Source organism: Hemibagrus wyckioides, linkage group LG05 (genome assembly GCF_019097595.1).
Source record: "Hemibagrus wyckioides isolate EC202008001 linkage group LG05, SWU_Hwy_1.0, whole genome shotgun sequence".
NCBI lineage: Eukaryota > Metazoa > Chordata > Actinopteri > Siluriformes > Bagridae > Hemibagrus > Hemibagrus wyckioides.
In genome coordinates this window covers 10,016,009-10,035,738 of record NC_080714.1, presented here as the reverse complement: position 1 = coordinate 10,035,738, position 19,730 = coordinate 10,016,009, and the positions used below count along the sequence as shown (strand labels likewise).

The 19,730-nt window shown below is 38.2% G+C and overlaps 2 protein-coding genes across 13 annotated transcripts in view; one reads left to right on the top strand and one right to left on the bottom strand.

Annotated features, from left to right (window-relative positions):
- Positions 1-140: 140 nt before the first annotated feature.
- On the top strand, positions 141-13,831 carry chdh (choline dehydrogenase). Of its 2 annotated transcripts, none has more exons than XM_058389594.1 (8): positions 141-281; positions 2,801-3,621; positions 5,485-5,636; positions 7,000-7,129; positions 7,582-7,716; positions 9,000-9,142; positions 9,995-10,097; positions 12,070-13,831. In XM_058389594.1, the coding sequence occupies exons 2-8, from the start codon at positions 2,913-2,915 to the stop codon at positions 12,486-12,488; spliced, it is 1,791 nt and encodes a 596-aa protein (XP_058245577.1). In that variant the 5' UTR covers positions 141-281; positions 2,801-2,912; the 3' UTR covers positions 12,489-13,831. The 2 variants fall into 2 exon arrangements, with proteins under 2 accessions (XP_058245577.1, XP_058245578.1); XM_058389595.1 differs by having other exon boundaries at positions 142-281; positions 2,890-3,621.
- Positions 13,608-19,730, bottom strand: part of cacna1db (calcium channel, voltage-dependent, L type, alpha 1D subunit, b) — a 137,771-nt gene continuing 131,648 nt past the window's right edge. For all 11 annotated transcript variants that reach the window (XM_058389582.1, XM_058389583.1, XM_058389593.1 and 8 more), the window contains one exon: positions 13,608-19,656. In XM_058389582.1, coding sequence (XP_058245565.1) covers positions 19,369-19,656 — 288 coding nt within the window. In that variant the 3' untranslated portion in view covers positions 13,608-19,368. The remainder of the gene's footprint in view (positions 19,657-19,730) is intronic.

The window sequence follows — 19,730 nt, the reverse complement described above, 5'->3', positions numbered from 1 at the left end:
AATATTATTGATTTGCTTTGATTTGATTACTGATTTATTATATTATTATTATTATTATTATTATTATTATTATTATTATTCAAGCCTAGTAAACGTCAGGGACACAGGCAGGCAGGCAGGCAGCCTGTATGTGTGTGTGTAGCAGGTGGAGGCCAAACTGGTCTCCGTTTGTCATTTGCCCCACTCGGGGTAAAATGAGCGACTCTGTGTGTGACTCCGCCCCCTCGGAGCAACGTACCACAATACTTAGGACTAAGTAACTAGTGTCCTTGGAGTAATCGGTAAGTGAACTATTTATTTATTAGTTGTTTTATTATTTCATTCAGATATTGTAGCGTGTGTATTCGGTGGTCTCTCTAGACACTGTTTGATAAAGTTGCGCGAAGTAAAATGAGAAACTGGACTCTTGATTTTCCGCACTACCGCTTTGTTGTGTTTGGTCAGTTGACCGAAGCTGGAGCTGTAGCATTTGAGTTTATGTTTATATTTTATATTTAAAAACAAACTCGAAGGTGAAAAGACTCCTGAGTGTTATTTATTTTGCTGTACAGATCTCCAAACAGTTTCTAGCCCCGTTTCAGTGACCTCCAAGTGGGTCAGTTTATCCTCATTCATGACCATTTGCTCTGTATTTTCGTTAAACAAACACCAGTTTCGACTTTTTTTTTTAATGACTTAATTTTTGCAAAACCAAAACCTACCTAATGAAAATGTGATTTATCTGCATAATTTTTATTTACTGTCTGTAAACTGAAAAATTCTTCTGGTGAATTTTGATTAACAGTAAAAACATATTTAGCCATAATTCCATATAATCCCTGTTTCACTGGGTTAACAATAAAGACTAAGATAATGGTGTTATCTATTGACCGCCTGCAACAGGGATTGCTTCAGTGCCAGTTATCTGATTGGGATGATCAGAGGGAATGGATTAAACTGTGTCTGAGAGTTTCTGGTGGCTCAATAAAATATGACCGAGTATCACTAAGGTTAAGTTATGAGAACAATTTATGATTTAAAAAAAGCAGCATGTAAGATGGATGGATGGCAGATATGATATGAGGACATCCTAATACTAATTAGGGTCATGGGGGTCTGCTGGAGCCTATCCCAGCACACATAGGGAGAACATGCAAACTCCACACTGTCTGTTTGAACCTGGGTTTCGAACCCAGGACCTTCTTGCTGTGGGGCAACAGTGCCAACCACTAAGCCACCATGCTGCCTGGTGGTTATAGCAATTTACACTTGAATTAGAGTTGCACTTAAAGTTACATTTGGATGTAACACAGGCTGTATAGATTCAGGTTCCAGCAAGAAATATGTTCTCACTTCATTCATTCACTCTTCATTCATGTTTGTGTATGTGCATCATCGGTTTGTGCAGTGTATGCAGAATATATTTTACTTATGATGTATGTATGTATGTATGTATGTATTAAGGTTAAGCTATTTATAGTTCGTGTTTACATGTGTTAACCACATGGTTATGTGGTATTGCAGTCAGGGTATTCATGTATCCATTTTACCCGTTTACTTCATGAATATAATCTAATAAGTCAAATCATATGCTCATTATTTGAACTTGTACAATAATATTTTGCTATGGGAGACATACAGCATAATTTCTTAACTTTTTATTCTCAGCGTACATTTTATTGAAATTGTCATTATGGACATTATTTATATGAATTAGAATTTCAGATTAAATCTGTTCAGTCCAAGGGACTACTGAAACCAGCCAATAACTATAAGAACTCTATAACAATGAAGATAATAATTTTCATAATGATGGGTTATAATTTCCTCTACTGTAACACCCTGTTATGCTTCATTACTATACTTGGCTAAACCCCATTTCGATTTCCTCCACTGTAACCCCCTGGTTATGCTTTATTGCTATGCTTTCCTAAACCTCATTTTGAGATCGAAGGATTTATAATGTTAGACACAAAAACAGAAAAATGCCTGCACTATTACTCTACATATTTGGGGAAAAAAATGAGAGACCACTGCAAAATAATGAGTTTCTTATGTTTTTTTTCTTACAGGTTCATGTATTGGTGAGATGAATGGTTTTGTTTCATTGTTTCATTTGTTTCCTAAATTCAATATATAGCTATTGTTATTTAGAGTGTATATTTAAAGGAAATGACAATGCATCAATATAACCCAAGATCATGCAGTATTTGCAGAGCTTTAATAACTCAAATAAAACAAAATGCAAATAAATTTGTAAATAAAGTGTATTAATGCCTTGGCTAAATGACACTAAGAAATCAGTATTTGGTGGAATAACCCCGATTTGCATGTGATTTAGCTCCATGCTCTCCACCAGTTTTTCACATTGCTGTTGGGAAACTTTATACCACTCTTTTTGCAAAAAAGCAAAAAGCTCAGCTTTGCTTGATGGTTTGTGATCATCCATCTTCCTCTTCATGACATTCCAGAGGTTTTCAATAGGGTTCAAATCTGGAGATTGGGCAGTGGTCTCTTATATATATAGTCGTGTCTGTGGGTTTCCACCAGGTACAGCCCAAAAAATATGCTGGTACATGACTTAACTACTCCATAGGCTCTTGATATATATACGATTTTGCATGAGTTTGATCTCGGCTTGAGAACCAATGCTCTCAGGAAAACAGTTACTGAAAATAAGCTTTTTAAAATCTATATTTGATATTGCTAAGAATCACAAGGCAAGGATTAACTTGTACCAAATTTTGCAGAGTAATAAAAAATAGATAAAAGCTTATCTTTCCCTGACTACCTTCTGACCTTTAAATGTAATCTTTTGCAGAAGTCTTGTAGGCGTGGAATTACTTGGCATATAGAGAGGTCTTCAAAGTGCTTGGGAACTAAATCTCTCTCTGCATGTTTTGTTTGTAGAGGGTACTGAAAACTGTTTTGTCATGGTGCGGCCCCCCTTGTCTGCTTGGCTGGCTTTAGGACTTGCCAGAAAGTCAGCGTTCCCACATTCCAAATACTGCCCAGTTTCCTGCTATAGCACCACTTCATCCAATAAGAAAACCCCAACTTTCAGTTATGTGGTTGTGGGGGCAGGCTCAGCAGGATGTGTGCTGGCCAACCGCTTATCAGAGAACCCATCTGAGTCTGTCCTCCTCTTGGAGGCAGGGCCCAAGGACTTGCTGCTTGGGTGTACCCGCCTGTCATGGAAGATTCACATGCCTGCAGCACTGACCTACAACCTCTGTGATGACAAATACAACTGGTACTATCACACTCTGCCACAGGCAGGAATGGATGGCCGGGTCTTGTACTGGCCTCGTGGCCGTGTCTGGGGTGGCTCATCCTCGCTCAACGCCATGGTCTATATCCGTGGGCATGCTGAGGACTACAACCGCTGGCACAGAGAAGGTGCTGAGGGCTGGGACTATGAACATTGCCTCCCATACTTCAGGAAAGCCCAGACACATGAATTGGGAGCGGACCAATACCGGGGTGGTAGTGGACCCCTGCATGTTTCCAGAGGCAAAACCAATCACCCTCTTCACCATGCGTTTATTGAGGCTGCTCAACAAGCTGGCTACCCCTTCACCACAGACATGAATGGATACCAGCAGGAAGGTGTTGGCTGGATGGATATGACCATTCACAAAGGTTGTGTTTTTAATATAATTTTAATATAAAATACTACATCCAAATGATACTGAACATACTATAAATGTTTTTTTTTTTTTTAATTAATCAATTTTTTGGTTTAGTGGACACATCTGCTTATGTTTTTGAACTTCTAAACAAATTTCTGACAGTTTTTTCTTGGTTTGCTTTGCATGCTCAGTCTGAAATGTAGAATAATAGATTTTGGGTTATATTAAGATGGGATTTAGAGTATACATACATCAGCCATATTATTTAAACCATCTGCCTAATATTGTGTAGGTCCCACCTGTGCCAACAAAATTGAATGGCATATAAAAACATAGACCCTACAGGACCTCTGAGGCTATGCTGAGGTATCTGGCATCAAGACATTGGCAGTAGATACTTTAAGTCCTGTAAGTTGCAAGGTGGGGCCTCCATGGGTTGGATTTGTTACTCCAGCAAAAAGCATGATGTAAAAGAAAATCTGATCATCAGACCATTGCTCCATGGTCTAGTTCATAAGTTCTGTTGTTCCATTGTCCATTTCAGATGCACACATCCCCATTGTGGGTGCATTTGGAAGTGTGTAGTGGTCAGCATGGGCACACCAGATGTTTTGGAGAAGCTCTGGCCCACTCACCTATCACAATTTGGCTCTTGTCTAAGTCACTCAGACCCTTACACTTGCCCAACTTACTCTTGCTCCCAACTCGTCAACCTTAAGAACTGATTGTTCACTTTGGCAAGTACCCTTGTGACAAGATAATCATTGTCATTTATTTCACCTTTCAGTGTTTTTACTATAATGGCTGATCATCGTTTTTAGATATGTATTTACATATTTAAAGATATGTATTTACAGTGGGAGCTTGGCATATATTTCCAGTATCCATTCTGCCACTGTTAAGTCCCCAAACCATTGACCTCTACAATGGTGTCAAGGCCTACTATGCTGACCCCTGAGCATCTTTCCAGGGTCAGATATACAAAGATTTATTAATTTTTTTTTTTAAATGTGTCACTGCAGATAAATAAAGCTTTTAAAATTAGCATTACTGATCACTCTTTTGTTTATCACAGAATTTAAAGATTCAAGAAGCTTTATTGTCATTTCAGCCACATATAGTTGATGCAGTACATGAAATGAAAAAACGTTTCTCCAGGACCTGGTGCTACATAAACATACAACATATAGATCAAAATATGAAAAAAACAACACAGAGCTAGGACCAAGGTTTTTTTCCTAGCCACATAAAGTGCAAAGTGTGCAGCTAGGTGCAAACAGTGCAAAGACAATACAGTGCAAAAACAGTAGGTACAAAAAGAAGAAGACAGCACAAGAACAAGACACGAAAGAAAAAAGAACGTGTGTAGTGAAATGTAAAAAAATGAAATGGAATAAAAATGAAATGATGTACAGAGTAGCAGCGGTTGAGGTAGTGCAAATAGAAATAGGCACAGACATAAATATAAACATAGCAGCGTAATGAAATAATAACAGGGTTTGAGGTAGTGCAATAAAAAGTGAACAATATAAGTTATGTGTGTGTGTGTCCACACAGGTGAGAGAGAGAGAGAGTGTGTGTGTGTGTGTTTTGTACAGTTCGGTTCTCTTTAGTCTTGTACAGTTCTGGGTGTGTGAGTGAGAGTGAGAGAGTGAGTTTTGTGCAATTCAGTCCTGGGTGTTGAGGGTGTTGTTACACAGTCTGCTTGTGAGGGCCCGAATGCTCCGGTACCTCTTTCCAGATGTCACTGAAAGTCAGTGATGTTTCTTTTTTCTATTGTACAACTGTTATGCATTGAATTAACTTAAAAGCAGTCCTCTTGACCTGGATTTCCCTCCTCTTCCCTCTTAACTCTCATCTTCCCTTGCTTTAGGCAAGAGATGGAGCACAGCAAGTGCATATTTGAGGCCTGCTTTATCCAGAAACAACCTGACAGCAGAAGTCAGATGCCTGACCACACGGATCCTTTTTGATGGGACACGAGCAGTGGGGGTGGAGTACCAACAGAATGGTCAGACAAAGAAGGTAGGCCTGATGTCTGGGCATCATGGATCAGCATCGATATAATAGCAACAGTGTGTCTATACAACAGTGTGTAATACAAGTGTAAAAAAATCAAACCATTTTAAGGAAAGAAAAGAAGAGATGAAGTTTGAAGAAGTTTGCACACCCTTTTATAATGAGTTATTTGACTATTCTCAGAATGAACCAATCAGCATCAACCAATCACCAGGCAGTGAAGTGATTCTCATTAACCAGAAATCAAGATCAGTTGCTTCTGCAGAATACTGTTGACATCATCTTGGTTTCATCTGATTGCTGAAGCCATGGTCCTCAAAGATAAACAGGAATTGAAAAAGTATAGATCAAGAGGGAGGAACAAAAGAATTGCCAGATGCACCATGAAACACTATAAAAGACATCATCAGCAAGTGCAGAAAATGGGGAACCACAATGACCTCACCCTCTAAAACAAGAACATAAAAAACTTAATAGCTAAGAGATCTATGGCACTATTAATGGAGCTGGCAAGTATTGGTCACTCCCTGACCTCTGAACTCTGATTTTCTTCAAGGCTTGGTATAGGGAAACTTTTTATAGCCAAAAATGTGTGGCACCTAAACAAAACAGCTCATCACACAAAAAAAAAACATGTTACCCATGGTGAAGCATGGTGTTGGAAGAACCTCAGCTTCTCAGCTGAAGAAAAAAGAAAATGTCACCCTCACAGCAATAGTCATTCATTTACCAGCCACTTTCTTTTTACAACTTACTCTTGAAGTTAATATGCCCAAAAATGAAGCATGGTGGAAGATTTAAAAGAACATGTTTACCGTTGTTACATAGCACTACTGGCTTGCATTAATAGCCCAGTATAGTCAATAGCCATGCTTTTAAAGAAATTGAATCACACCTTCTGACCAACACCTTCTGACGAATCGGAATCGTTTCTGAGGGTGTAAGTGAATCAGGCTATGCTGTTTTCTTTTTCCTTGCCGGCATATTTTACTTTGTAATTTTTGCCTAAAGAGCCACATAGACACACTTCAATTTCTTTTACTTTTTCATTTGAGTGCTATTACTGCTTAGTATTCAGAATAATGCGCTCTAAAGCCCTAAGGTGCGGTAGTGACCTATTTTTCTATGTGGCTGCAGATCATCAAAATTCCACTTTCTTCTATCTTGTTTTGCAGTATGGGTTTATCAGTCTGAGAAAACTGCTCACACTACTGAGAAACATCAGCAGAGATCACCTGATATACTCATTTCCTCAGAACAGTTTTTTTCACCTCCCTATACACCCTTATAGATTATTTAAATAACAACCATCTGTATATTTATTTCAAATGAATATAAAAAAAATGAATTATTATTATTATTGTTCCAGGTATTTGCTGAAAAGGAGGTCATTGTCAGTGGCGGGGCCATTAACTCTCCGCAGCTGCTGATGTTGTCCGGGGTGGGAGATGCTGATGATTTGCGCAAACTGGAAATCCCCATTGTGCAACACCTCCCAGGTGACCCAGTACTCATTCTTCCTAACTATACAATATTTCCAAAAAATAAAAAATAAATGTTATACAATGCATTTGCTATTAAACAGGGGCAGGGTAACATAAATGATCTTTGTCTGGTCTGTAACATACGGTTCTTTTTTTAATGGAACTTTTACAGTTTAATGGTTTGTACTTTGACCAGTCGTGATAAGCTTTCCTTTAGTGATGTAAGTGTTGTAAACACCACCGGTATTTAGTGTAAGGTCGAGACCTTGTTAATCATTCTTACTCTGTTTGGTGTTTCCTCAAAGACATATTATAATAATTAAAGGAATAATGTATATAAATTGAAATTGTCAGAGTTTAATAAAAAGGGTTCAGTACAATAATCTTGTTACGGTTTAACTTGACGGCAGCTTCTTGTTGCCACTTCTTTCGTTATCTTCGATGATGTCCGCTCTCTGTGTATGTAGGTGTTGGAAGCAATCTCCAGGATCATTTGGAGCTGTACGTCCAACAGAAGTGCACTAAGCCCATCACTCTGTACAGAGCTCAGAAACCGTTCCAAATGGTTAAGATCGGCTTGGAGTGGCTTCTGCGCTTCACGGGTAAAGTGACCAGAAATAACATATCCATTAATCACACATAGGAAATAAAAGCAAGTACAGGAGTTCAAACGCAGAGAGCCCTGGTCTATATAGCAGTGTAACATTTTGTTAAAGGTATATATTACAAGTGGCCCGAAAAATATAAGAGCCTTTTATTGGATAATTACTGCAGTAATTAATATTTTTTTAGCTGGTAACAAAATAATTAAACCCTAACTGATGCAGTGAGTTGCTTCTCATTTTTTAAGCAACCATGTTGGAAGACATCCTGTGTTTGTGGAAAAGGTAGTTAGTCTGTTTTTAAATTATTGGCCTGCATGAAGCAAAGAAAACATCTACAGAGATTGCTGAAGCTATTAAAATTGGGTTCAAACTTTCCAGTGCCTTATAACCTTTTAAAAAGATATGTGGTCAGAAAAACATCTTGAATGATCGTGATGAGAGATCACTTAAGTCATTGGTGCAATCAAATCGTTAAAAAACAACAACTTGCAGCGAATCAGAGCAAAAGACAGAAACAAAATATTAGAAAGTGTGACTTTTTTTTTTGGACAGAAAGTTTATGTTCATATTACCATATTCATATCATCAGTCCTTGTATTGAATTCATATGCTGTGTTTCTTATATTTTGCCTCTTTATTTTTTTCTCTACAGCTAATTCCATTTTACTTCATTTTTAATTTCTATTAAAATTCTATTTTTATAACAAGGACAAATTACATAAAAAGCATTTGACTGCATGTACTGCGTATGATTATGTATGTAACTAATACAATTTGAATTGAATATACAAACACAGAAGTCAGAAAACAAAACCCACATGCGTTATGGTTAAGGTAAAATGACCTGTGCTTGTAGACACAAAACAAAAAAGGTCAGTTGAGTCACTCTTTATTTTAGCATCATTATAGCATCGTTAGTAACTCCGTGTTCAGGTTTGCAGTGGTTTAATCGCCGCCAGTTTATTATATTTTGGAAAATACAACCAACTAGAATTGATAGGAAATATTGGTAGGCAAAAACAAAAAAAGTAATAACTAAATGAACAGGGCTGTAAAAAACAAGTCCATTTTATGTCTAATTAAGAAAACCTTCACTCCAAACATCTGCATCACTTGACTTGGGCTTTTTATCATCATGGCAAAAGCATAACTGGTTTTGTTATCTGGAATATGACTTTAGAAACAGTACAATGCTTGGTTTATATTTATGTTGCTTTACTTCGGCTGCCCTGAAGGTGTAAAATGAAAAGCTTGCCATTTGCCTGTGATCTATCTCACAGGTTATGGTGCAACAGCTCATCTAGAGAGCGGCGGTTTTATACGCAGTGGTCCTGGCGTCACTCATCCTGACATCCAGTTTCACTTCCTGCCATCTCAGGTTATCGACCATGGCCGCATCATGCCTAAACTCGAGGGCTACCAGGTCAGCTTAAAGGATTTTAGTTTGTTAAAGAAATAACTTGTTCTATTATATTCTGTCATGGGTATTAATCAGTCAGATATATACCTTAATCTGTACTAGCTGTCTACACAAACACACACACACACCCCCCTGTTTGACTGTTTGATTATGCTTTGTCTGTGCTGTGCTATGTTTGTTTTATGTCTACATGAATTTTGTGTACACATAACATGATTTGAAATGCTTGAAAACTGGTGCATCTGCATGACCGTTTCTTCCTGTTTATTCCAGAAATAATGAATAAATAGGGATATCATTTTTAAGAATAAATAGTGATATAATTTCTAATATTAAGCTCACAAAGGATTAATTTTGTGATTAATGCCTGTGTTGTTTAATTAAACTAAGTTAAAAAAAAAAATATGAGAAGTATGAGAAATCACAGAAATCTCCCTGATTTAAAAAAAAAAAAAAAAAATTTTATTCATTTTTTAAATTATTATTATTGCTCCAAATTAATGGAAAGATTTAACAGAAATCCAAGATTGAATTAAGAAAGAAAAATCATAATTTATTATCATAACATATCATATAACCCTAGAATCATAATTTATAAAAATCTACATTAAGGCATTTCATACAGAAAATCATTTTCTAGACTTGAAATAGACAAGGAATTTGTGCAAAGATTAATATCCAGTTTTATATGATGTATACAAACAGTCTACATCTTCCTCACTTCAGAATATTTTCTTGGAATTTCTTACTGTATTAGATTTCTTCAGTAATCTGGATGACGTTGCCCTTTTAGCTCCCTGATTTAAAATAATACGCTGGGTTTAGCAGCTTTAGCACTGAAGTTGTTTTATGCAGGTACACGTTGGACCAATGAGGAGTACGAGTGTTGGCTGGTTAAAACTGAAGAGCAGAAATCCACTCGATCACCCTTTGATTGAACCCAACTACCTCTCAACTGGTAAGTTGTGTAATACACATCTGCTTTTTTTTATTATTTGTGTACACAAGCAGAACCGTTCATTCATTGATGACTGAATTGTAAAGCCAGTGTGTTTTAAAATGATGATCAATTTTAAATGGACAGAAAATTTGTCATTGCTGAAAATATACCCATCGATCACGTGTGACTTTAGCAGCACTGTATTAGAAATGCTGTATCATTCTACTTACTTCATCTTTATTACTATTATTATATATTATTATAAACACAGATCAGGCATAACATTATGAGCAGTGACAGGTGACGTGAATAAGACTGATGATCTCCTCATCATGGCACCTGTTAGTGGGTGGGATATATTAGGCAGCAAGTGAATATTTTGTCCTCAAAGTTGATCTTATAAGCAGGAAAAATGGACAAGCGTAAGGTTTGACAAGGGCCAAATTTGTATGGCAAGACGACTGGATCAGAGCATCTCCAAAACTGCAGCTCTTGTGGGGTGTTCCCGGTCTGCAGTGGTCAGTATCTATCAAAAGTGATCCAAGGAAGGAACAGTGGTGAACCGGTGACAGGGTCATGGAACCACTTTTGCATTTCAGAATGGATTCAGGCTCACATGTAGAACACTCTGATTACAAAATTAAGTAAATATACAGAAAATGATTAAATAAGCTGTACTTTATAATACAATAGAAATCTGCTAAAATCTAGAGAAATCTATGGTGAAAATAGATTCTACCGAAAAAGCGGATTGTGAACTTTAAAGTTTGCCTTTGCTCCTTTTTAATTGAAACATTACAAAGTGTTAGACAAAAAACTGTGACAACATGGGCATGTGGGAGTTTTGTTGGTAAAGTGGTCATATGCATGAATTCTTCACCCAGAAATTAAGCTGTATTTAAGTTTGTAATGACATTAAATTGATAACAAGATTAAAAAAAACAACATATTTTTAATATTTGAACAAAACGTTAAAAAATTCCCTTTATGCTGGTTCTCTGAATCAGAGTCGAGTTATAATCCCTTGCAAGTATACTAAATATTGTAAGGTGCCATGTTTCTGGATATTTCTAGATAATCATGTTTTCTGAAGTGCCTTCCAAGCCAAACATCTCCACAATGGTTTTATTTGGCTTAAAAGTCTCACCCTTTTTCCTCAGCACTGATTAATATATCCAAACAGTCTACAGACAGACAGCATTCCTCCAAAAGGCTAGGTCTTAATCCTGGTTATCACCTGCAGCTTTTTTTCTGCCAGTCTTAGAGTAGGAGCTTCTTCCTTGCGTGACAATCTTTCAGGTCGTTGTGATATAGGATTCTCTTAATGCCGGATGCACTTGCTTTGATAACTGATGTCTCCAGTTCCTTTACTGTTGAAGATGGTTCGTATCTGGGAGTGCCTCAGTTGTTTGTATAGATGCCTGCTTAAGCATGATCTGGACTTGTGAGGTCTTGGCTGAGTTGCTTGGATTTTTCCTTGGTCTTAAGGGCAAAGGCACTGACCCTTAACTTTTGTGTAATGATCTGTGATGTACACACATGTATTAACGTATCGAAAGAAATATGTGGAAACAGATTGAATATCATAGCTGTATGTAAACCTTGGCCTCACCTGTAATTTAGGGGTTTCTTAGAATTGGTGGTAAAATACTGTTGCAGTCATACATTGTAAACTATACTGCAACACTGGAGTTTATTGTGTAAGTTCATGAAATCCCAGACATCCCAGTTAACTCCAAATTGGCTTCAGGTTGTAACACGACAGAATCTAGAACATTTCAAAGGAAGTGAATTCTTATTCAAGGCACTGTTAGTGTTGCATACAGAAGCCAAGCTTTGAATTTATGCTAAATATATTGATATGATGAGCGAAACTCAAAACCTGAAGTGGTCAAACATAACAAGAACATGAAATGTGACAATTTTGTAGGAAATTGCTTCTCCATGTCCTTTATCCATGCAAGTTTTTCTCTTTTTTTTTTCCCCCCAGACGTTGATGTTTGGGAGTTCCGGCAGAGTGTGAAGCTGGCACGTGAAATCTTCGCTCAGCCAGCCTTTGAGCCGTTCCGGGGTGTTGAGCTGCAGCCTGGCACTTCTGTCCGTTCCGATGCCGAGATTGATGGCTTCGTGCGGCAGAAAGCAGACAGCGCCTATCACCCGTCCTGCACCTGCAAGATGGGCCAAGCTACGGACCCAATGGCTGTTGTGGACCCTGAGACGCGTGTGCATGGCCTGCAGGGACTCCGAGTGGTGGATGCCTCAATCATGCCCAGTATAGTTAGTGGCAACCTGAACGCCCCCACCATCATGATTGCTGAGAAAGCCGCTGATGCGATCAAGGGGCTTCCTTCACTCCAAGATCAGGGTGTCCCTGTTTACAAGCCCGCCAGCCTGGAGACGCAGAGATGAGAGAGTCTGCTGGAATAAAAAGGAGGAGGATGTGGAGGAATGTATGTGAGTACAGGCTAGGGGACATGCTGCTGTAGCGGATTGAGGGAATCTAAAATAGAGTTAATATACTAGCATACTAAAAAAACAAAATGTCTGGGGACAAGTGCTGTCCACAAGATTTTTAAAGTAACTTTTCCATAACAAATTATGTATTGCTTTGATAAACTACTGCAGGCTAAGAGTCAGCCATTTAATTCTGTTTTTAAGAGCACAGCTACTACAGACTTATCTTAAAAAACACTATACATTTTGAAAAGATACTACGGTATCCTGTAGTACACCAAGCTGCTTTAATAATGCCTCAATCTTTTAATATTAAGTAGCGATCAATTTTGTCTCAGAGGTCATTTTCTGACCTTTTATGTAGTACCTCACAAACTTGACTTCTTACTTGACTGATTTTTTAAAAATATATTTTAAAAGAGGGATTTTTAAAAATGAATTCAATCAATTAAATGGAATGATGGTTCGTAATTGTTCACTATGCAGTCTTGGTGGTTTTCACAACTGCTTCTTTGTCCAAATGTAATATGATTCATATTTGATTTGGTTTCACACTGCAGATAAGTTAATGAATAAAACGAAAAAACATTGGCTATAGTGCATGTAGGGCTGAAAACATGTGCTGCATTTCTTTCAATAGCCAAAAAAAATGTGCTAACCCCTGGGTTTGATTCAAATGGACTAAACACTACCTATGTGAAAGCATGCTTAATGTCTTAATCGCACAATCCTGTTAGAGAGCACACATTGTTGTACACAGAGGGGTTTTGGGGTTGAAGTTATGATGTCTTAAAGGATTTTTTTCTTCTACATGAATAAATATTACTGTGCTGCTGTAACAACAAAAGCCTTAAACACAGTCTAAAAGCCTTAAAGCCTAAAATATTGCACTACAATGACGTGAGTCTTTATGCCATTATAGATTTCTGCATCTGTACCACACAAAGCACAAGAATCTGCATTCTGGCAGTTCAGTGGAAATGAAATGTGCAGGTTAAAGGCAAATTTGTTCACACTTCTTTTTGTTTACAAGTCCAGTGGTTTGTGATGTCTTGTGACTACCATAGCACTGAGTATTTTTAAACAGTTTATTTGGTTAGAAAATAATCCAGGCCAAGAACAAGAGAGAAAAGCTAATGTACAAAAAACAGATTGTCCATCGATACAAAACTGGCAAATTCTGGGCAATGAGCTACAGGCAGATCTCAGAATACTTCAAATAAATAGTTATTGAACAAAGGGTACAATGTCATGTACACAAAATCACTATATGAAAATAAACCGTTTTTTGATTAAAACCTTTACATTGCCTCTTGCAAATTGTCTTTAACATAATTTGACACAATTTTCCTAATAAAACTGCTTTTCAATGCAAAATGACTTGTGTACACTTGAATGCCCTATACCTAATGTTAAGGATTTTAAAATGGCATGAATGGAGCAAATGGCAAGGAAATATATATATTTATATACGTGAGAATACACATGTGAATTCTGAAATTTAGCTTTAAAGTTTGGTATCGTTTTATATAACCTCCTGCTAATATTTAGCAGTACATGTTGTTGGCTTTAAAAACAACCAGTGTTGACTCATTAAATGCATATTTCTGTATAGCCTGTTGGATGCATACATTACCAAATTCCAAATAAGAAAATGAGATCACTGAGGACATTGCAGATTGTGATACCAGAAATGTTTCTCAGAGCCCTTGTTGGTAAACAAGTGTGGTGTGAAGCAGTTTGGCTTTGTGCAGGTTTCAAGCATTCGTGCTATGCCAGTGATGCAGATGTATTATGCAGAAAAATAATACAAACACAATTCATGACTGAATCAGTGAATGTGGCATGGCAGTGAGTGACGGATGCAGTATTCCCAGCATCTCGCTCATTTTTTTTTTTTTTTTTTTTTTCCTTTAAACAGAATTCATCCCTGGAGTTTTAGTCAAATACGAGATGACAAGCCTTTTCAAATGGAGCATATAAACTGACTGTGCAGTACAAAACTATGATATGTCCACACCCTGGACCAACAAAGTTGTGATGTAACATGACATTTCATCAAATGGGCTTTATAAAAGATTGTCTTTGTGTACAGTAGCATGAAAAGTGCAAAAAGCAGTTTTTAGTTTCAAATATCTCTAGGCAAGTGTGAAAGTATGAAAAAAGCTCTATGGCTCAGACAATAAGTCAGGTTTCATTTGTCAAAAACAAACATCCTTGGAGTTTATACCCTTTAAAAATGGGTTAGTACCTGTTATAGCTTTCTTATATCCTTATGGCTGGCAAAGAGTTTAGAACAAAAAAAAAAAATGATATAAGCCAAACCTGAATAAAATACTGGAAACTGTTTTCATAATGGTAGTTACATATGTAACTGTAGTTTTAATGAACCCCAGATAACAGTCTAGTGCAGCGAGAATCACCTGGATACATTATTAAATTCACAAAGTGGCATATGAGACCATGAGGCCATAAATTTCTAATAAATACCACTGTCATACTGCCACTTGTCCTTGGAACTTTCTCGCTTAGTTCTTCTTGTTCTTAGCTTTTCCTCCTTGTAACTGCCAGGAGTTGTGAGAATCACCAAGATTCAACGTTACAAGGAAGGACTTGGACTCACCTTAAGACTAATAAGAAAGGTAATCACAGATGACCACCACATTTGCATCCCTGGAGGGATGGCATTAACCTTGTCGAACCTGGAGAAAGGTGGAAATAGCACAGAATACCTGGAGTAGCACTCCTCAAGAATACTGCCCAAGAGGAGGGGACACTTCCCTTAGAGTGGCATATCATGAGGTTGGGCATCTGACCCATCTGTATGTCTTAATGATGTGTCCAACACCTAGTGGGCCGGTCTCTGCTTAGACAAGGGAGCCCCTTATATCTGTCCTTCATGCCAGATGAACAGATGATCTGATCACTGGATAGCTGCCATCCAGTATAAATAGAACCATAGAGTGCGTACCAGGCACAGCAAGGATGGCTTTGCAGATTCGCCTTCAGGGAATGCTGCAAAGTTAATTGACTGATTGACAAGAATGCCTGAAATGCCTTGGTCAGGAATCCTGGATTCAACCCCAGTCCCAGAATAATCTGACCTCCAATGCATCCAAGGTGAAATAATCAACAGCGTATACAGTTCTCAGTGATCATTAACAAGAAAAAGCAGTGGTTGTCAGCAAAAATGCTCATTTCAGTTTGGCATGTTGCATAGTTACAAAAAGATGACCTTAAAGATGAAGTGGCAGACACGTATAACTTGGGTTCTTCTTGCTGTATCTGATGAATAGTCAGCTTCCAGGCAACGTGAGCGATCCAGTCTATACATTTAACATTCATGGAAAGTCTCCTTAGGACCTGTGTTCTAAGAAGGCAAACCTTAAAATGTACCTTAAGAAGTAGAAGTGTGTTCTGGGGCATGAAAATAAACATCACACAGGTCCAGCAATGTGAACCTGTCCTGTAGTTTCAGAGCATGTTTGACAACCTTAGCAGAAGAAATCATTTAAAATTCTCAAATATACAGTTTGTTGAAAACCACTGTTCTACGTTACGTTGATTAAAACTCAATGTCTTGAACTGCAGGATTCTTTTTGGTCCTGCCTTTTTCCTGAGAGAAAGATTCTTGGGTCAGCACAATAACATTTCTGGGTCTGAGGTTGATGCCATGTCCTGATTCCAAAATGTTGGGGTCAGTGGGGGAACTGCAGTTTGTATTTAACCCCAGGCAACGCTGGTCTGATGATCTGATGTGCTCGCACTGCCTCATAAACAATGTCTGTAAAATTGCCAAAGCTTTAGTAGAGCAGGTTTCTACATGGATGGGAGGCACTCAGACACCTGCTTGTGGCCTGAGGTTATGACCTGTCTAAGACTTGTGTAAGGCTGATAAAACTCAGTGATGGTATACCGAGCCAGGATGTGGTGACTGCACATTTGGCCATTGTTCTGTAATTCTAGTCAAGCAAAGGACTGTATTAACTACACCTGAAGCCATGCATAAACCCATATCTTGTCATGGATGTCCCAGCCTATCCCTTTCTGAGGGATCCATTTTTGTAGGTTAGAATGACTGCTCCAATCTTAACATTAAGACAGCTAGATATTTCCAGTGCATGCCACAGATGATGTGATGTATGCCGTCAGTGCACCGGCATTCAGCAGAGGGTATCTGCATATAGTGCTTTGTGCAGGCATACATGCATCAGCTTCAGGTTAGATTATATTATTATATTACTTATCTGTCCAAATCTCTCTTTAAATCTCAACTAACTAACGTTGCACTGAGGCCAGCATTGTGCAAACGCGTGCACCAGGTCCTGCAGGGTTGCCTAGCACTATCCTATCCAACTCAAGCCATGACCAATTTAAATGGCTGCCTGTTCCGGTTCCTGCATCCTAGCATTGACCGACCCAGACGTATTTCCAGGTCCTACTCAGCCTGGGGTTCAACTGTATGGTCCAGTCAAGTGCACTGTAACAGCATTAGCTTCACTATTGCAGCAATGAGGCAGTGAGCACATAGCTAGTACCAGTCTTTGTCTTCCTTACAATTCAGACACTGGCTGCACAAACACAAGTCTTATAAAAAAAAAAAAAAAAAAGAAAAAAGAAAAGAAGAAAAAAAGTGTGTAGTACAGCCCAATTGGAGAGAACAAGGGGTCCATTGTAAGAAGGGAAAACCAATTCCTGCGCAATGGCTTGCAATGCTAAGTAGTGAAGGCCAACTCAAAGATAATAGGTATCATTTCTGTGGCATTCTATGGAAAAAGGTAGTAGGAAAGTATATTTAAAAAAAAAAAATAGCCTCCTCTGCCTTGGTGAGTGTATCCCCAAATTTAGAGGACAGAAAACGTTTATGGCTCTATATGATGTACACATAGTGGATCAAATGCACAAGGGAAATATGGCTGTATGTCAGCGATATCTATTGCTAATGCAGCAAAACATGTCCCTTGAATGTTGTTCTCACACTCAAGAACATGTCCAGGTGATTCTCCCTGCACCTGGCAGTTAGGAGATTTGAAACAGAATGTGGCTTTAAATAACTGGACATATTCAGTAGGTTGGCAATTAGTTGAAGCATAATTGTATCTGTTATTTAGTTAAGAGATGTTTACTGGCTTGGATGGCATTGCTTGTGTTGAGTGTTGAGAATTGTTTAACTTCTCAAAACGCTATACCATAAACAGCGAGTTATTAAGTTATTACATAACTCTTTGTGAAGGCTTTGAGCTGTCTAAGTGACATTTAGAACTCACAAGGAGTCTGTGGTTACACCACAGTGTGTCTCCAACTGTTTAGACATAACCTTTAGAGAGATTAATCGAAGGCTGTTTAGTGTCATGCTAATAATAGCATTCGAGCTGGCACGCACTTTAATTTATGCTTAATTTAATTCATTTATTGTCATATAATATATAATAAATTATTCTTCATTAATTTACTCTGTTTAGTGTGAATGATGAACCCTGTTTATTCGGACAGCGTAATCAGAGAGCAGCTCATAAAACGGCGGTATGTATGACACACTCATGCAGCTGTTGTGACAGTTGATTTTAACAAAAAAGGGCAATAACTGTTTCACTCCCCATCCCAATGTCTTTGGTCCCTAAGGGAACATGCTGACATTACACTAGAGCCTGACTGGTAGAGGTAGCAGAGGTGCAGTGTGGAGTTAGCAGCTCTTGGGTAGTGCAGATGTGTGTAGGTAGTAACTTCACATGACTGGTCACCTGAGGAGTAGGAGTGTGTGATGAAGACAGCAGGAGCTTTCACACACGTTCTTCAAAACCATGCAAAAATAAAACGTAATTTTAAAAGGTATAAAGCATGAAAACATGGCCTACACTACATCAACATGTTTGTGAAAAGAAATGGCGTTTGAATGTCACTCAGTGGTACAAAATGGCTTGTAAAGCAGCATTTGGTAACGCGTAACTCTGTTCACGTACTTATTATGCACACAATATGCACAGAAACACACCTTCTAATGTGACTTACTTCTGAAATGGACCAATTTATATGTATGCAGTGGGACCTTCTTTACTAATCATAAACTGAGTAAAAGAACTTTGCAGAGAAAAAGGATTTTTCCATTGTTTTCTTAAAGGCATCATATTAGAAGGACAGAGTGGATCTTCTGTATATCGTGCGCATCTTGCATTCACACTGGCTCAAGCCATGGCTAGACTCTTCAGAAATACTTTTAGTTCTGGGTGTAATATTACTCTGTTTGTGCTAAAATATTTGCTTTCTTTAATGTAATGCGTAATTACAGGGAGAACCTTGGCTAGATTTGATGCTTCGTTGTCAGATTCTCCCTTATGTATATGCAGTAGAGGTGTGTTTTTCAAGTTTGATAACAGGGTGACGGGGTGATATTGCTTTAACAGTTATATCTGGGTGTTTCGTTGACTTGTTTTGAGTGACACTGGGAATGGACAATGAATGGCAGTGTATCGAAGCTAATTACTAGCTTTTGTGTATGTGGGGTAAGGCAATGGAGAGGGATATGACCGCAAATAGACTGTGTTTTTTTGTTGTTTTTTTTGGTTGATATGTAAAGAATGTGGAAAAATATTCTTGTAAAAAGCTGTTGAGAAACACACACATGCACACGCATACATACAGTTGAGAGCTCACATTTCTTGTGTCTAATTTTTTTTCTGCAGCAAGCCCATGTCCCAGTTAGGTGACAGCTGTAGAATGGGATAGAATTTTGCTTGTTGATCGGCCCAGAGAGTTGTTTGTCTCCACTCCCCTAGAAGGCACTATTTCTTCTCCTTTCATCTTTTTTTTTTGTTTTTTTTTTTTTTTTTAGCAAATGCTATAAATTTGAGATGCATATAATTTCGTCTGTGAGGTCCTCCTCGTATTTACTGTTTGTCTCTGTCTCCTCATCGCTGTAGTTGTGGAGACTGTGGCCTATGATGCTCTGGGGCGTGCCGGTGCCATCTGATCCCATGCAATTGCCCAGACTTCCGTTTAGCAAGTTGCTAGCTGCGCTTTCCATTTCATCTATAGTCAGCTCACATGCATCTGCGATCTCGTGTTTGGCTGCTGCCACAAAATTTGGGTCCTTTGCATATTTTCCCAGTCCCTCCGATATCAACACCTAGAGCAAACATTAAAACAATTATTTCAGTCAGCTGCTGTTTTAACACAATGTCTCTATGGCTAAGAGGAAGC

Bases quoted from the DNA above. Each gene is read 5' to 3' on its own strand.
- chdh (XM_058389594.1), top strand. From the start codon at position 2,913: ATGGTGCGGCCCCCCTTGTCTGCTTGGCTGGCTTTAGGACTTGCCAGA. The intron at 5,637-6,999 runs GTAGGCCTGATG...TTATTGTTCCAG, and splicing joins AGAATGGTCAGACAAAGAAG to GTATTTGCTGAAAAGGAGGT. The intron at 7,130-7,581 runs GTGACCCAGTAC...CTGTGTATGTAG, and splicing joins CATTGTGCAACACCTCCCAG to GTGTTGGAAGCAATCTCCAG.